An 18828-nucleotide genomic window follows, 5' to 3' on the forward strand; every position below is an offset into this window, starting at 1 on the left:
TCACGCAGACAATAAGAGTACTCATGGGCCAGCAACATCTTACACATGCTACAGGAATCCCTTATTATAGAAACTAGCAAGAGGATTAAACAAGAAAATGAATTGAAGTGATTTGTGAGGAACCTAAACCAGAATTTTGCTGTTCAAGAGCTCAGTAGGAAGCCACTACAGATGGTAAGATTATATACAAAAGCCATCCTTAGATACACGCACACACACTCGACAAATTTCCCCTTTCATACCACAGTGGCACCCTAACAAATAGTTCATTTCCCTCATAAGAGATGTTCGCTACTACACAATACAGACATGTGTTGTTACCTGAAGTCACAATTAGCACACAGACTTCAGTCAGTAAACACATGGCCATTAGAATTGTAATTCCTGGGCTGGAGAGATGGTTCTGAGGTTAAGGACATATGCTGTTCTTCCAGAGGACCCCAAGTTCAGTCAGTTCATAGCACGACATTAGGCACCTCATGACCTCCTGTGACTCCAGTTCCAAGGGATCCGATGCCTCTGCAGGCACCTGCACTCACTTGTACATATCTCCATGTACAGATACAGGCGAATAGACAGACAGACACAGATAGACAGACAGAAACACACACACACACACACACACACACACACACACACATACACACACACAAAATTAAAAAAAAAAATCACCAGGTGGTGGTGGCGCATACCTTTAATCCCAGCACTGGGGAGGCAGAAACAGGTAGATTTCTGAGTTCGAGACCAGCTTGGACTGTAGTACAAGTTCCAGGACACAGAGAAACCATGTCTTAAAAAGAAAGAAATAGTAATAATTTAAAAAATTAAAAATAAAAACAAATTCTAGGAAGCAAGCAAGCAAGCAAGAACAAAAGAACAAATGAGGATTTCTTATCCGACTAGGAAAGAAGGAAATGAAGTAGCTTCCAATCCCCGGGAAGAGCTTCTGCTCCGGCTGGTCTATAAGTTCACACCTTAGGAAGGGATGCTTTTTTAAAAAATTATTTATTTTTTCCATTTTTTAAAAAAATTGGGTATTTCTTATTTACATTTCAAATGTCCCTTTCCCAGTTTCCTGTCCATCAGCCCCCTAGCCCCTCTCCCTTCCCTTCTATAAGGGTGTTCCCCTCCCCATCTATGTCCCCCCCACACACACAATCCCCTACACTGGGGGTCCAACCTTGACAGAACCGAGGGCTTCTCAGGAAGGAACGCTTTTAAATAGACTGTATCCCAGAGACCCGGGCAAGCTTACAGGCACATAGGACTTGTGCCACCCCAAGACTGGGACCCCAAGGTCACTGCGTAACCTGTTCATGCTGGTGGGAAGTTCTTTGGAGGATTAGAAAACAAGGTGGAGGATTTAAAAGAAAAAGGAACCATATTTCTAAGCAACACCAGGTTTTATTTCTATTTAAACAATAAATACAGCTGAGTTAGTTTTCCAAACCCTATCTCCTGAACAAAGAGGGCTTTACAGCTGCGACCTCTCACTACCTTCAGTTGGGCTCTTCCAGCTCAGCCTGCAGCACTGGCTGTGGAAGCACCTTGGGATTAGTTTTGTTGGGCACAAGATGGCACCTTCCAGCTACATGAACATCCATGTTCATGAGGAAGAATGGAGGCTTTTCAGCGACTAGGAAGCTAAGTTTTGATGGCTTTGCCTTCTAGAGCATCGAAAATGTCTTCCAAGCACTTCTGGACACAGTGGAGAAACTCTCGGGCATTGCGTCCTGAGTAGGAGGAGACATTGCAGCCTATCCAGTCATCGTGAACAGCATATGCAATGCCAAAGCCATCAGGGACCACAGGGGCAAAGCCCCCAAGGCTCACTGCTGGGCTGTTCAGAGTGCTGGTGGACAGGATGTTGTGGTTCATCTGCTGGTATGCAGGATCCAGATAGAGCTCAGGTAGGTTGAGTCCTCTGGCCGTTGCCAGATAGCGCAGAGCATACAAGTGTCGGTCAAAGCCCTGGCCTGTCAGACAAAACGAAAATCCAGTCTCAGAACATCACAGTGAAGACTGTAGGTGACCCCCAGCCACAATAGGAACCACCACACAAAAAGTGGGAGAACGGTCTTCTCTACCCCGGCACAGGCACCTCTAGCTTACCATACAGCAGGCCACTCCAGAACACGTAAAAACTCTATTCTCAGCTGCTAACGGATGGACAGAACATGAACCTAACATGAAAGCATGATGCTAAAAACACTGAATGTGGTGCATAACTACTCCCAGCACTAGGGAGGCTGAGGCAGGAGGATCTCCTGAGTTCAAGGCCAGTCTGGTATATACATTGAGTTTCAGGTCAGCTACTACCATAGAGAGAAACAAACAAACAAACAAACTAAGGGCTGGAGAGTTGGCCCAGGGGAGCTTTTGTTGCAGATGACCCAGTTCAGTTCTCAGAACCCATATAGCGGCTCACAACTGCCTGCTACTCCAGTGTCAGGAAATACGATGCCCTTTTCTGACCTCCACAGGCATTAGGAACACACATGGTGCACATACATACAGGCAGGCAAAACACTCACACAGTAAAATAATACATCTAAAATAATTAAACAAACAAAAAGACTGAATCATTTCAGAGCCAGATGGCATGAAAGGAACCACACACTTCACAACTGAATCGAGGCTCGATGGGTAGGGCCCTGGGTTCATCCCTCAGCAACACACGCATGCACCACCTGCCTCACCCATCACTGCTTCTTGAGTGCGTTAAGAAAACTGGGTAAAACTGCGTAACAGACTGACTGGGTGGAAAAAGCTGTAAGGACATCATCTACCCAGGGTTCTTATCTCAGCCATGTGTAACCCTGGGCCAGTGGCTTAGCTTCCTAACGTAAAAGAATGGATAAAGAATTAATTAGCTGTTTTGAGCACCACTTCATTCCAGGGCGCTATTAAATGCTACACAACAGGACTAGACTATGAGATCCTCAATGTCCTTTCCAGTTCTTGAATTTTATCACAAACATATGTTCCCTGGCAGAAGCAGAAGCAGGCACATCTCTGAGTTCACCTGGTTTACATAGAGAGTCCCAGGACAGCCAGAACTACACAGGAAAACCCTGTCTCAAAAAAACCAACCAATAACTGCCATGGGCTTCTGAGATGAACTATTTACACTGTAGCTGAGGTGAGATAATGGGGCAGGCTCAGAAACCCTAAATCCAAAAACGTGTCTGAACCACTAAGGGGCAGGGGAAACAGCAACAACACAACAAACCATTTACTGCAGCTGAGATGGACTTTAAATGAGGGAAAGTCCCCATGTCACCTTAGCTTCTGATCCCTAGTGGCTGCTCTGGCTGTTCAGACATGGCTGGCATAGGAAAAGATCATTTGGGAGTTGGCAAGTAGATTAACCCTAGTGATGGGTAGGGATCTGATGTGAGTGACATAGGACTGACGCTCATGGAGGGCAAGATCCACAGTGTCCTCACCCGTGCCTTACCCATCGCTGCTTCTTTGGTCAGCTGGCCATGGTATTTGGAACACTCAGCCATCATGTGCTGAAGCTCGCCCACACTGTGCTTGGAGGGGTCCCTGACAAACGCCTCGGAGCATCTCTTAGTAAAGATGGAGGCTGGGCGGATAGTCTCTGTGCGGCCGTGCTTGAAGGCTGCAGTGCTGCAGGACTCATAGGTAGCCACCGTCTGGCCATACTGTCTCAGGAAGGCCATCTGGAAGGCCAGCTGGGCCACCGCATCGGGGCTCAGCTGCTTCTTCTTCAGGAACTCCTTGCCACCTCTCTGGAACTGAATGGAGTCAATGCTGAGGGTTTTCACCGTGGTGTCGAACTTCTCCTTGGCAGCAGTGATGCCAGCCTTGAGAGCACCGCTGAGGTTGAAGCTGAGCGTCTCCACAGACGCAGAGGAGTTGGTGGCGGCAGGCTGGCTCTGGGGAGTGATGGCAGGGGTCTGAGTGCTGTCTCTGAACACTTCATTGAAAAACCTAAGCACTGCCACCCCATCCCCCCACGAGTGCTCGAAGTGGACTGCAGCAGTGCCGTCCTCGGCTACAATGAGGTTAAAGGACTTATCAAACCAGCGGTTTGTGCCATCGCCGTGCAGCATGGTGTGTGACAAGTGAATAAGATCCTTCATCGGGAAGTCATCTAGGCAGAGGCAGAAGACAGCAGAGTCCACTTTCTTCAGGGTTTCCTCATTGCCATCAAAAATCAACTTCTGTCTGAGCTCTGCCCAGACATCTCGGTTCTCACTGGTCAGATATGCCACAGGAAACTCGGGCACAGGGCTGCTGTCTGAGAGAATGTACTTTAGATGTGCCTGAATCTCTAAGGGATTCACAATGTTCCCATCTTGATCGAGGACATCAAAGACATAGAAATGTCCTTTTCTTAGGACCAGGAGGTGTCTAGCCTTGGTGTCAGTAAAGAGTTCATCACGATTGGGTCTGGGTATACGAGTTGAATTGAAAAGCCGGAAATACTGGGACATATCCAGGGGATATGCGTTGACCAGGTAGGCTCCATACCAGGACAGAGAGGGAGGAACAAAGCGAATGAGTCTTTTGAAGGCGTCTGTGTCACTTTTGGAAGGGTTCAAGTGGAACACTTCTGGTTCTAAAAGGCCAGCCTGAAGTGTCTTCAGAAACCGGACTGCAGAAACAGTCAAGTTGGTTGCCCTGGTAAGCTGGTCATTATACTCAGACTTTGGGTCCGGATTGAATGCCATAAATGGATTAAAGTTTAAAACGATAGAGTCTCGAGCAGTTAAATACATATCGAACCAGGGGCCTAAGAAAGAGAAAACATAAAAAAGCTAATGCAATATCTAAAAACAAAATTTAAGAAAGGAAAGAATTCCAGCTCAGGTAAAAGAAATGATACTAGCTTCAAGAAGGTGACCAACCGTATTTGGCTGCACAATGATTTATGCCGCACTATCAGTGTCACACAATGCATGGTCTGTGGCATCTGGATTCTGTTACTTTTAATAATGGTTCTGAGGCTTACCCAGGTTGTACCATGCATGTAACATGGATCTAGTACTCTGTTTATCCATTCACCAGTTAATGGATATCTGGGGTTTTTCCCCCTTAGCCAATTATGCTAATCCTATGAACCTTTATATTCAAGTTTCTATGTGGACACATGTTCTCACTTCTTTTAAGAACATACGTAAGCTAGGTAAGTCTCTCCGAAGCCTTTCTAATTTTTTTTTTTTTTAGTTTGTTTGAGACAGGGTCTCTCTACATAGCCCTAGCAGTCCTGAAATTCACTCTGTAGACAGGTTGGCCTTGAATTTAGAGATCTGAATGCTTCTGCTTCCTGAGTGCTGGTATTAAAGATTTGCCCACCACACTTGGCTTCTGTTAAGCCTTTTGAGGAATACCCATAAGCCCTATATGAGAGCTCTAGTTCCCACACCCTCTAAAGCAACTGTTACTATGTGTGTATCTTTTTTATGACCCTAGACATGGTCTCACTGTTGCTACGGCTAGTCTGAAATTTGTAGTTCTTCTGTCTCAGCCTTTTGGGTAGTCAGAATATCCAGGATTACAAAAATGCCAAGCCAGTCATTGTTAAGGTCAAGAGAATGAGAAAGGAAAGACTGAAAGTCTGAAAGTATGTAGGCAACTGGTGATGCCCAAGACAGATGGAAGGCGGCCAATCTCAACCTAGCAAGAAGGCAATACACAACCTGCTTCACACAGCAGACCTCCCAGAGAACCAGGGCAAAATGGTACCATGGCATGTTTGCCTGCAACTCTATAATTCCTTCCCTACTCTTGTTCTCTCCATTGAGAGAAGGTGGAAGACATCCCAACTGAGCTCACAGAAGCCCTGGCCCCACTTCTTTACACCACTGAAGCCCTGACCCCACTTCTCTACACCACACTCAGTGGGGGGTGACGAGAAGTACCTTCCTAAAGACTCTAATGAGACACCACCATCAGAGGCACCCAAGGCAACAATGAACCCAACCACAAAAGGTATGCCTACCCACAGAGAACATGCCACTCATCAGTAGACAGTCAGGGATGAAGCAGCATCAGACAAAAGGCAAGATGAGGGGTTGAGGATTTAGCTCAGTGGTAGAGCGCCTAGCTTGCCTAGCAAGCACAAGGCCCTGGGTTCCGTCCTCAGCTCCCAGGGCGGGGAGTGGGGGGGAGGCAAGATGAAAGGGAAAGGAACTGGGAGGGCAGAGATCACAGTGAGTAAGAGTAAGAAAGTTAAAAACATTCTAAAAATAAGCTTAAAAAGAAAATCTTCTCAAGCTTGGTAAGGTCACCTGCCACTAAGCATGATGACCTGAGTTAGATCCTCAAGACTCACATAATAATAGAGACCCAAGTCTTACAAGTTGTCCTATGACAACTGCAAGTGTGTGTAAACATTGAAAAAAAAAGTAATCCTGACCAAAAATGAGCTGGTGGAGCAGAGGGGAGAAGTGGAGAGCAAAGACCAGGAATTAGAAATTCCACAGAAGAGCTGAGAGAGAAAATAAAGTTCCAGAAAATATGACAGAGCTAAGACACGGGAGGACTAGGGCATGAACAGTCATCAGCCCAGAAAGAGAAAACATCCTCACCAGACGAGAAGAAATGAAATAAGTAAAACAGCACACATCTCAGGACAGATGGACGACGTGAGCAAGAGGGTTCAATCAGTGACACAGCAAAAATAAGTAGGGACAGATACATATCAATACATTATGTGAAGTTTCAGAACACTGGGGACAAAAACGTAAATAAAACCAGGAACTTCCAGAGTCAGAGAGAAAACAGACAAAGGTTGAAGCTCGGAATAATATCAGATTTGACAACAGCAACAATGGGAGCTAACAGACAATGGGAAATAGCTTTCAAAATCCTGTGGCTCAGTCATTTGCAACCCAGCCAAACCAAGTGTCTACCACTCAAGGATGCACAGAGCACGGGACTGCTTCCTGCGTTCTGCTCCCAAAAGGCAAAGATCTCTGAAAACAGTGAAGGAGGAGCCGAGAGAGGGAAATATGAAGTCTAAGAAATCAACATCCCAACATGAGGAAAGGCTGAAGAGAGGCCATGGCCGGCGGTAAAGGTGCCAAGAGTGAAAATAAGGCAAACGATGAGGGAAAAGATGCCAAGAGAGCAGTTTCTCCACAGGCCAAGAGGTCACAGCCCTGACTGAACAATTTAAAAGTCCTGGAACAGACACCGCCAAAAAGATTAAAGATAGCCAGGTGATGGTGGCTCACACCTTTAATCCCAGCAGAGGCAGAGGTAGGTGGATCCCTGAGTTTAAGGCCAACCTGGACTACAGGGCAAGTTCCAGGACAGCTAGGGTCACACAATGAAACCTTGTCTCAAAAAAAAAAAAAAAAAAAAAAAAAAAAAAAAAAAAGCAGAGGCAGGGGGATCACAAATCCAGGGCTAGCTTGGGCTACATAGCACCATCCTGGTCAGTAAATAGAGAAATAGTCAAGTGAAAAGTAAGAAATTAGGGTGAGTAGGCCAACTTCTGCTTATCCCAACAAGTCTTACAAGATAATTTGATTTTTAAAAAAGCATGCGGGGGTGGGTGATAAGCAGGGGTAGATGGGGAGGGGAACACCCTTATAGAAGAAGGGGAGGAGGGGAGAAGGGGCTTATGGACAAGAAACTGGGAAAGGGAATAACATTTGAAATGTAAATAAAGAAATATCCAATAGACAATGTATGCGTATATGAGTCTGCATTAGTGTATGTGAGCAGTCTGGGTACAGGAACTACAGAGGCCAGAAGGAGGGGTCGAACCCCCTGAACTGGAGTTAAAAGCAGTTGTGAGCTACCTCACATGGCTGCTAGTGGCCAGACCCAGGTCTATAAGAGCAGTAAGTGCTCTTAACTGCTAAGCCATATCTTCAGCCTACATGGTTCTTTAAACTGTATGTACGTATGTATGTATGTATGTATGTATGTATGTATGTATGTACGTATGTATGTATGTATAATGGATAAAACTATAAACAATGGGCCAAGAAAATGGGAAAATGGCTGGGTGAGTAAAAGTGCTGCTGTCAAGTCAGACCATTGAAATTTGGCACCAGGAGCCCAAATGGTGGGAGGAAAGAACTCAGTTCTGCAGTCTGTCCTCTGACTTCATGAACCCCGGCCAAAAATAGATAAATGTACAGTTAAAATATATATTATGCTAAGTGTAATGGTACATCTATAATCCCAGCTACTTGAAGCTTCATGAAATTGAAACCAGCCTGGGTTACAAAGCGAGACACCCCCCCCAATATCAAAAATAATAAAATATTTCTTAAATTAAAAAAAAATAAAACACCTTTTTTTTTTAAGTGTAAGAACAGGGGTGAACACCACTGACTCTAGACCGAAGACAACGAAAACTGGGTTTTCTCAGACCAACTGCCTCTACCTGGATCACAGAGGAAGGATCGCTCTACCAGGAACAAAATGTAAATGATAAATGAGAACATGGGGACAGTTCCGGAAGCCAGATGCAGCAGGTGGCTGAAGCATGACTCACATCAGAGAGGCACATGAGATAAGGCTGCAGAGGACATTAGGCCAGATGGTGCAGGACTGAACAACACTCACGGCACGGGACTCTTGCACCTTTTTCAGACAGAATCTTAAATTCTGTCTCAACCCCATGCACTGCGAAGGCAAGCCGCTGGTCTCGTATGTGGATGCCAGCCCACACCTGCTTAAGCGCTGGGACTCACAGAGCCTCCCTCCACACACTTCAGGAAGGGAAGGAGCTGAGGCGTCTCAGGGGACCGATGAACCCCGCCCATTCCGCCCCGCCCCGCCCCGCCCCGCCCACCTACCTGAGATGTAGCTGGTGTGCTTATTCTGCTTATCCTGAGCAAGCAGGTGGGCATGCAGCTCCTTCCCAACGCCAGTCTCAAAATTCTTACACAACGCTTCTGTTCTCCTGCAATTTTCAAGAAAAGACAGGTCAAGCCACAGTGGGGAATACATGATTTACAGGTTCCTGGGCAGGAATTCACACTCTGGGTGCCCAGCGCATCTCCCAGACCCTGGAATGAGGTCAGAAGAGCACACGGGAGTCTACGATGGATGCACCTAGGGAACTGGGCCGGCCAAAGGTGCCTCACAGAACACTTGTCCACGAGGAGGCCGTTTGGCACGGAGGAAAGCTTTGGGATCAAAAGGGGCCAAGTTTGAATCCTAGCTCTGCCACATTCAAACCAGCTGACTGCAGACAAGTTGCTCATCTCTCCAGGTCTCAGTTTCTATTTGCATAAAGGAGAGATAATAATGCCATCTCGAGGAATTAAAACACATAAAGTTTGGGAGCGAGGAAAACATGGCACAGTAACTGGAAGCCATTGCATTGCTTAAAAGAACTGTAGACTATTTCAAAGCAGACACCTATGAACAGTTCACCCGTTCCTTTTACTGTGGACTAATGACGATACTAGTAACCTGTACAGAAGACTCGCAGTGTGGGCAACAGCACCAGCTAGACCACACTACAAGGCCCTGATACACCTGTCCTAACAATACCAGATGTGATGTTCTCTTCAGTCTGTGCTGTGTTGGTTTCCTAAGGTTGCTCTTACTGCTGCCACAAAACCAATATAGATGAAAACCTAGTGTGGTGGTGCACAAGCACTCTGGAGCAGAGAGAGGCAGAACTCTGTGAGTTCAAGTCCAGCCTAGTCTACATAGTAAGTTCCAGGACAACCAGTACTATGTACCTGACTCAAAACAACAACAAACAAACAAACAAACACAAAACCCTAGGGTTTTACTCTCTGGGAGGCCTAGAAGCTACAAGCACAAAACCAAGGTGTCAACAAGATGGCGTTCTTTGTGCGGACCATGGAAGACAGAATCTGTTCCATGCCTTTCTCTTGGCTTCTGGTATTGGCAACAGTCTTTGGTGTTCTGAGCTTGTAGACACAACAGTCCAATCTCTACCTGAGTTCTTTTTGGCTGTCAGCGACTCTGAAGAGCATCAGCCGTGCTGGACTGGGGATTCGTCTGATCCCAGCAGAACTTCATCTAAATTAATTACATCTGCAACAACCTGGTTTCCATATACGGTCTCATTCTGATGTTTGAAAAGAGCATGTGCTTGGGGCACAGTATCCAATCTGGTAATTGTCTTCAGCAAGCACACTCTGGTCTGCCTATAATCTTTTATGGGTCTCCCTCCCCAGAACACTGGTCTCTTGAATATGACCAATACTAGCCAACCTCCCAAGATAAAGCACAAACACGCCATTCTGGCTTATAACCCATCTCCTGTTGAGTTAGAGGAACTTTGGATTAGTCCTTTGGAATCCAAGCCTACCTCCTGAATGTGCAAATATAAAGCAGGTGCTAGGTTCGGGAGGCTTTGTCAGACAACTGCTATCGCTTGGAGTTTGGTCTGTGACCACTTTTGCTAGCCTCCCTCCAATTCTACTTGCTAGCAATGGTTCACCGGATTCAGTGTTTACCTGAACTGGCTGTCATCCAAGAGAGGCTTCTGTGCATTGAGGTATCTCTTCATGGTGTCTTCAAGTTTAGGGATAGGCAGCCTAGGGAGAACACAAAGTCAGTGTGAGGCTGACAGCATTGGAAGACGCCAAGAAGCTTTGCAAGTGAAACTAGTAAACCAAGCACTGGATAATTAATTCCCCTTTTTAAAAAAAGGAAAAGCCAGTAAGAAGTCAGAAGTGATGGGGCTGGGATGTAGGTCAGCGTAGAACACTTCCCTAGCATAGCATGCCTGAGGCCCTGGTTTGATTCTAGCATTACAGTAAATAAGTGAGTAGCAACGATCAGAGCTGATGAATTTACTACTGCACCAACAGTTAGGTCGATCCCATTCTATTATAGTAAAAGTCCTATAAAAGCATTTTAATTAATTAATAAATAATAATAGATTTGAAATGAGAAAGTAGAGGCTCTCCCAAGCATTTCTGTTTCCTGGTCAGCTATACTAACTGTTAACACTGTTCAGTACTAAGCTCTACCTTTTGACTGAACATACATTCCCAACAACCCATGATGAAAGGAAAAAAGCTTTGTTTGTAAAATACTGTTGAGCACTTTACAAAAGAGAATCACATAAGAGTGAAACAAAGCCAGAGTGGAGGCTCATGCTATAACTCCAGTGTTGCGTGTAGTTTTTGCTGCCCCACTTTAAGCTCCAGGTGGAGCGCACTGCCAGCCCCACCTAGGTTCCCTTGGATTCACTGATGAAAGACACACACACATTAGCTTATTTTTAGTTCAGTGGCCTGGCTCTTCCAAGCCTTCCTTGGCCATCACGCCCTTTTTTTCACTCCCAACTCCGCACCCTAAATCTGCCCTCAGCTTCAACTACTCAGTTACCTTTAGTCCCAGCTCAACACTAAATCTGCCCTCAGCTTAGTTAAGTTTCTAACATCCTGCCTACTACCCCAGGCCCAGTCGGGGAAGTAGCCAATGGCCAATGGGAGGTGGGGTGGAGGGACTGGAAGTCCCACCTATTTCCCCAGCTCACAGCTGCTAGCGTCTTTATTAATCAATCAAGAACCATTTGGGAAACAGGACCTTCAGTGTTCACACGCAGATTCCCAATCAAGGCATCCCAGACTCCCACCTGGGAGGCAGAGGCAGGCAGATTCCGATGAGTTCGAGGCCAGCATGCATAGAAAGTTCCAGGACAGCCAGGACTACACAGAGAAACCGTCTCAGAAAAAAACAGAAAAAAAAAAAAAAAAGAAGGGAAGCAAAGATCTTCCCAAAACAGCTCAAATGGAGGCTGCATCCATTGAAAGGTAGAAACTGACCACTACACCGCCCAGCACCAGCATCCTATCAGTAACTGCTAGGCACCCCATGTGCTCAAACAACAGCAAGAGTGCCCAAGGCTGACTTACTGGCTATGATAGTGAGGATACTGCTCCAATGGCGAAATGAAATACAGACGGCATGGCATCTTCTCTGCCTATCAATAATTTCATTTAAAGATACACAACCTAGTATTAACACAATAGTAGCTGCTTACCTTACTTCTACCAAGATGAAATTAAGTTATGTGCAAAATACTGAACTTTAACTGTCCCTCATGAAAACCAAACAACTATCCACAAAGCACAGCTCAGTTAATTTGTTTATTGATTTATTGGATTTTAGAGACAGGGTTTCTTGTGTAACAGAGCTCTGGCTGTCTTGGAACTTTCTTTGTAGAGCAGGTTAGCCTTGAACTCAGAGCTCTGCCTGCCTCTCCCTCCGAGGTGCTGGAATAAAGGTGTGGCCACTTCCGCCTGGCCACACAGCTCGGCTTGTGATGTGCTGTACTACACCTACTTATTTTAAATGCCTACTTATCTATGATTTCATAATGAGAATAAATGAAAGTTATTTCTAGCCACTGTGAACTTAGATACCCTCAGGTAACGGACCATTCAAGACGCTTTAATGTCACAGACCCCTTTCTAGGCACTGACTTATACAGGAGTCCCAAATGCTCCCTCAGCTGTCTTATAATTTAAAGATTATTATTTAAATTTCTTAGGTTTTAACACCAAAGGAATTAAGAGTTTTCCCTTCTTTTTAAGGAAAATCCTAAATCAGAGACAACAGTGGTTTGTGAAAAACAGGTTAATACAAACGTTTGAATTTTTCTTCAGTGGAATATGAACATTTTCAGAGTGGTGATTTTGTTTTAAATCACTAATTACACAATGAAAGAGTTTTTTTTGTTGCTGCAAAGTCCTGAGCAAAATAACTTAGAGGAGGAGAGAGTTGTTTGAGCTCACTCCAGGAAAGCCCCTGGGATGGACCCTGAATTGTAACATCTGCAGGCTTCTGGAAGTTTCCAGCCACTGGTGTGAGTATGAAGCCAGGAGGAGGGGCACAGAACTGCCTCTTGCGCTTATGGTGTCTTACAGAGAGGGCCCTTCCACTACTAATTCTTCCCATAGAGCTTCTTCTCTGGTGACCATTGGTATATGGGCCAACATAGGGAAGGGTTTTAATAAACTTATATCTGATGAATTAACTAATTACTTCCTCTTCCACCCAGCGTTAGGCTGTTTTAAGTGGTCACAATACAAGACAACATAATTTACAAAGAAAAACATATGCTCTGGAGACTGGGGAGTCTGAGAAGGCTTGATTGATCTTTCTTTTTTCTTTGTCTTTCTCTCTTTTTATTTTTGAGCATAGCTTGGGATGTACCTCCCCTCTTCTCTTTCTTTCTTAATTTATTTTATACACATACATGTCTGCATGAGGGTGTCATATCCCCTAGAACTTGAGTTATGGACCGCTGTGAGCTGCCGTGTGGATGCTGGGAGTTGAATCCAGGTCCACTGGCAGAGCAACAGCTGGTACTCTTAACTGCTGAGCCATCTCTCCAGTCCAAATTCATTCTTTCGTTCTTCCTTTCCTTTCCTCCTCCTCCTCCTCCTCCTCTTCCTCCTCCTCCTCCTCTTTCTCCTTTTCCTCCCCTTTCTCCTTTTCCTCCTCTTTCTCCTTTTCCTCCTCTTCTTCCTCCTCCTCTTTCTCCTTTTCCTCCTCCTCCTCTTCCTCTTCTTCCCCCCCCCCCCCCCTCTCTCTCTCTCTCTCTCTCTCTCTCTCTCTCTCATTCTGGGGTCTAACTATGAAGCTCTGGGTGGCCAAGAACTCACAGAGATCCACCTGCTTCTGCCTCCCCGGTACTGAGATTAAAGGTATGGACCACCTCACCTGGCAGAAGACTAGACTCTTGAAAGCCATCTTGCTACATCATAACATGACAGAAGATAGCAGCACATGGGCCACAAAAGGCCAAAGTTGTTATTTTGGGGACAAGGTCGTGCTATAGAGCCCAGGATAGACTGAAACTCATGGCAATCCTCCTGCCTAAGCCTCCAAAGTGCTGAGATTACAGAGGTGAGCCACTATGCCAGTTCAAATTTGCTATTATAACACACTTACTCTTTCAATAATACCCCACTCCCAAGAAGGACCCACTCTCCAGGTTTTTCCATACCAAATTTAGTGGCAGGGCCAGGAAGAGGGTCTAGTGAATAAAGGCCTTTACCTCCAAGCCTAATGACCTCAGTTTGATCCTCAGAGACCACATGAGGCAAAAGAACCTGCAATCTGTCCTCTGTCCTCCTCTTCCACACAGCAGATGAATGCCCACACAGCACACACATGCACTTGCATACACACGCACACACACACATACACACAAATAAGTAGGGTTTTTGTTTTTCAATTTTGTAGCAATTCTTATTTCTCTGCTCACCAAACTGTGAGATCATTAATGGATGTTTGAAATTGTTAGCATATACAAGATAAGCTAGAAACTCTCCAATTATCCTATGGGTTTTGACATTATCATCTGTGTTTCTTCCCTTATCCTCCTCACCCTGAACATACAGTCTTTTCAGGACCATATATTGTGACAGTTTATTGCTCTAATTTGGCCATTTCAACTTTTATGGGTTCTTCCAAGCAGGGAGTAAGAGTGAAACCAGAAGCAGTGGGAGTTTGCCAACTGCAAGTTTATTCTCTTAATAGGTGGCACACTGATTTGAAAATGTCTGACTGTTGACATCCAACAATCCTGAGTTCAGACATCAGGTCACCTTCCAGAAGGAAGATCAAGGGCTACAAAGGGGAGGCCGACAGAGTGGGTGTGTCTGACTAACGAGGATGGGCTTTGAGGGGACAGGATGATAAGATGGATTCGACAGTAGTGATGGCTGCACAGTTCTGTGAATATGCTAAAACTGATATACTGGAAAACAGTGAATTCTAGGTTGGCAAGATGGCTGAATCAGTAAAGTGCTTGCTTAAAAAGCAGGAGGGCCTGAGTTTGAGACCCTAGAATCCACTTTTAAAAAGCAGGTATGGCAGTACATTGGTGTAATGCTGGCACTAGATATAGCTGGAGACAGGGATGCTTGGGGCTGGCAGACCAGCCCACCCAGACTACCTACACTACAGTTCTACCTACCTACCTACAGTTCTTACACTAAGGACAGGGTAAGAACTGTCCTTAACTGTCAACTCCACACAGTCTAGAATCACCTGGGAACAATTTCAATGAGGAACTGCCAGCCTGTACCGATGCCTATGAGGAATTTTCTTAGGCTAAGTGAGGTGGACGGCCCACCCTGAGTGTGGCCTTCTAGCCTCCTGGTCAGATCCTTGGCAACCCAGTGAAAAACCAATGAGATGGGACTTAGAATTTCTAGGAAACGGCAATGTTCATTAGCTTTGGTCACCAAGAGATGGGTGTAAGCTAGGTTGGTGTGTGGGCTGCCTCTCTGCAACCGAAGAGAAGGCCAAGAGAAGGCTGGCTTGAGAAGGAAATCACATAAACGAAGAGCTCAGCAGGAGGCTAAACAGCTGGTGTGAGCTCATAGATCTCCAGCTAATGAAGCCAGTTTAACCGGACTTTCTGCAACATGCAGAAAGACTCTTATTATAACAATCTTTTTATACAGTGTTCCCCAACCATTCTCCTAGTAACAAGCTCAAACAGGAGAGGATGTTTAGTTCCTTTGGCTCTGGGTGACTCATTAGGCCTCAAAAGAGGTTAGAGCCAGGTACGGAGAGATGCTCACAGCAACTTCGTCTCCACCACTCATGTTTTCCTATGCCACCCATCCCTATCTAACAGACATTTGCCCGAATAAAGATGGAGGGGAAATGCTAAGCAGTTTATCTCCTATGTAAGCTACTGAGTTCCGTGCTCTCCTACCCAGTCTGCTTCCCCAAAGCAGGGACTTCGGCATTCTGCCTGCAGGAACACAGATAAACCTTCTCTGTCTACAGGATCTAGTTATAATTGGGGTAGTGTTCCCAAGAGTCATTTAGAATAAAGTTATTCTGGAAAACAAGAAGTCTGGCTTTGGAGTTCACAAATCAGTCTCTACCAGTTACCCTAGTGCCAGGTGAACCCTGCCACTTTTGTCTCCCACACGGGTTTTCTGCAGAATCTGCCCATTATGTTCTGAATACCAGCTATCACTGTAGATCTAACACGACTCCCCAGAGGGTCCCTCCCCATGAAACACTCCAGCCCCAAACCAGCAAGGCCTAAATGGTGCAGCTCTGTGCTAATGCCTACCTCTCGACCTCTCTATGTACAACACTGTTTCAGGCACCTTTTCCTCATGTGCAGCTCTGTTCTTCCTCTCACTTGGTAAATATCAAATTCCAGGTCAGTGTCACCCTTCTACTGGGCTTCCTTCACCTACCCAGACATTAAGTCACTGCTGTCAGTGTCAGCTCGTACGTACCAGGTAACATGCTTGTGAATGCCTACTGAGCGCTCTATGCCAAACCTGCACAGGGGCTTTTGTACGGTGCATTTAATTCTAATTACTCCCTCTGGAGCTGGAGTTACAGGCAGCTGGGAGCTGCTGGATGTGGTCCTGGGAGCAGAACTCAAGTCCTCTGCAAGAGCAGCATCTCTCTTAACCACTGAGCCATTTCTCTATCCCCATTATGTACATCTTAGCATATACAAGAACAAAAGCCACAACACTTTAAAAAATCAAGCAAATGATAATCCCAGGGCTCCTACTAGATGGAGTCCAAGGCCACTGTGGCTAAAACGAAGCAGTGATAAAGAGGAACAATGGGTGTGACAATGCTCTCCTCATCCCTGGCATCTTATCCTGAGGGTCTCCTAGTAGTACAAAGAACTGTGTGTTGCCATTCGCCCCACGAGGACTGTGGCTCTAACTGTGCAAAGCTGCAGCACCCACGACATATGCAGAATCTGAAACCAGGTCGACCTCAAGGTCAGAGCTCCCGGCTAAGTGTGACATCGATGAGACTCAGAGAGAATATATTTCACGAGCCCAGAATTGCTGACACAGAAAGAATCTCACCTGACTCCCACTTCTAGATGAAGCACCAGGAAAGTCACCATGAAGAGCACACAGTACTAGTATGGGTTTGTTTGTTTGTTTGGTTGGTTGGCTGGTTGGGTTTTTAGAGGAGAGGGCTAGTTATTTGTTTGTTTTCCCCAAGACAGGCTCTAAAATACAGCTCTGGCTATCCTGGAACTCACGAAATAGATCAGGCAGGCCTTGAACTCACAGCCATCGTCCAGGAATGCCAGGACTAAAGGTATGTACCATTATACTTGACTAATGATACTATTTATACCTCAGGATCCTGCCACTACCTGACACAAGCAATACTATTTCTAGTTCCAGGATCTTACAGATGTTTGTACAGACTAAACCATGTTGAATGTTCTTACAGGTTCCCAATTCTCAACTGCCAACAGTCCACCTGATCTTAAACCTGGGTGAGGCACAGGCCTGCCTGAAGGTCAGTGCCCTTCTGACTCAGCAAATCAAAACACTCTTTCCCAAGCCCTCACCTTTCCCCTACATATTAGTGCAGCTCACACAGGCTGTCAGGAGAGGCCACGGTACACCCTCATCCTACCATAGTAAAGACCCTTTCTCTTTCCCCCTCCCTCCCGCTGAATTCAGAGAACCTCACTGTAGCCTGGTTTTACACGTTTGCACACAGGGTATTCTTGCTGATAAGGCAGGGTGGGCAGATGACACTGAGTTAAATAACTGCTGGACATGGAGGAAAGCAAACCCCACAGCAGGGACAATACCTTGGAACAATGTTTGTTTTTTCCTGGATGGAGCAGGAAGCTCCTGGACAGGAGGATGGCTGAATCAGAAGGACACCAAGAGGGGAGCTTGGTTTGGGAAATAAACAGTGAATGCAGAGAAGACGATTTAGGTGTGGCTTAGAGAAGAAGGTGTTTTCTATCCTTGCAGTAGATCTGGCAAGCCAGATCAAAGCTGAGAGGTCAGAGAGAAAACTAGACTCCAGATTTAAGGAAGTACTGGGTATTGGGGAGAGGGGGTGACTGACATGGGGAAACACTCATTAGGGCTGTTTGGATAGGTCAGGTAGTGTGGGTGAAGTGTTGGGGACCACCCGAAAGAGTGATGAGGAAGGTTTGGTGGGGATGAGAAGTTTCTAGGTTAAGTCTGACCTTAGAAGATGGAGAGTGGTAAACTGAGGACGAAGGTGTGCTTGCAGCATCTGATGGGACACTAACAGAGCAGGTACTGGAAGAGGAGTGGGTTGTTCTCAGCAACAAGTAAAGAAGGTGGATAGTGGAAATTGACCCGAGGGAGACCCATGTTAGCAATTGGCTCTCCTCCCTGAACAGAGGTGCCAATGCTATTAATCCCAGCACTCTGTGGGCAGAAACAAGAGGTTCACTGCAGGCCAGCGATCTACAGAGCTAGTTCTAGGGCACACGAAGAAACCCTGTCTCAAAACAAAACAAATAGACTACCCTAGTAGTAAGGATTCGGGTGGTTTTCAGGTACTACGTGTGAAGGGCTCAGGGTAGCTGTCTGAAAGATTAATGGAGAGGGAGTTTGTGGGAATCACAACTTGTAGACGGGAGGGTTTCGGAGCGGTCTTAAAGTTTCTGAATCTTCTGAGCCAGGGAATTCTCACAGTCTCAGGTTTTCCAAGCTGGGCAATTTGGCTGCCTCCAAGGCCGGAGGTTCAGGGCAAATCCTGAGTGCCAGGAGTCGGGTCTGTGGCCGGGGCCAGGAGGCTGGGCTCACCTGGGCAGGCTGTCCTGGTAGTGCATGGTGGGCACGATGCTGTGCTGCAGATAATCGTCCGGCCCCGAGACAGCACTTAAGGGCCTACTAGGGGCTCCCAGGACAAGCGAGGGGCAGCGGGGCCAGGCACGAAACAGCAGGCGCGGCATCATCGTCCCGGGCAGCAACGGCGGCTAGAGAACGCGGCGGCTGAGGGAGTTCCTGAGCAAGCAGGCCGCTGCCCTCGGACGCCGGACACCGCGCAGGGACTTAACGTCCAGTTCAACTCCGCCCACAGGGCACTTCCGGGCGC

The 18828-nt window shown here is 46.3% G+C and overlaps 1 protein-coding gene across 4 annotated transcripts; it reads right to left on the bottom strand.

Annotated features, from left to right (window-relative positions):
* Nucleotides 1-987: 987 nt before the first annotated feature.
* Nucleotides 988-18805, bottom strand: Cpt2 (carnitine palmitoyltransferase 2). Of its 4 annotated transcripts, none has more exon segments than NM_012930.2 (5): nucleotides 988-1976; nucleotides 3461-4765; nucleotides 8793-8899; nucleotides 10437-10517; nucleotides 18537-18805. In NM_012930.2, coding segments are annotated over 5 exon segments (1977 nt in total). In that variant the 5' UTR covers nucleotides 18689-18805; the 3' UTR covers nucleotides 988-1644.
* Nucleotides 18806-18828: the final 23 nt, after the last annotated feature.

This window comes from Rattus norvegicus, chromosome 5 (genome assembly GCF_021556685.1).
Source record: "Rattus norvegicus strain SHRSP/BbbUtx chromosome 5, alternate assembly SHRSP_T2T, whole genome shotgun sequence".
Taxonomy (NCBI): domain Eukaryota; kingdom Metazoa; phylum Chordata; class Mammalia; order Rodentia; family Muridae; genus Rattus; species Rattus norvegicus.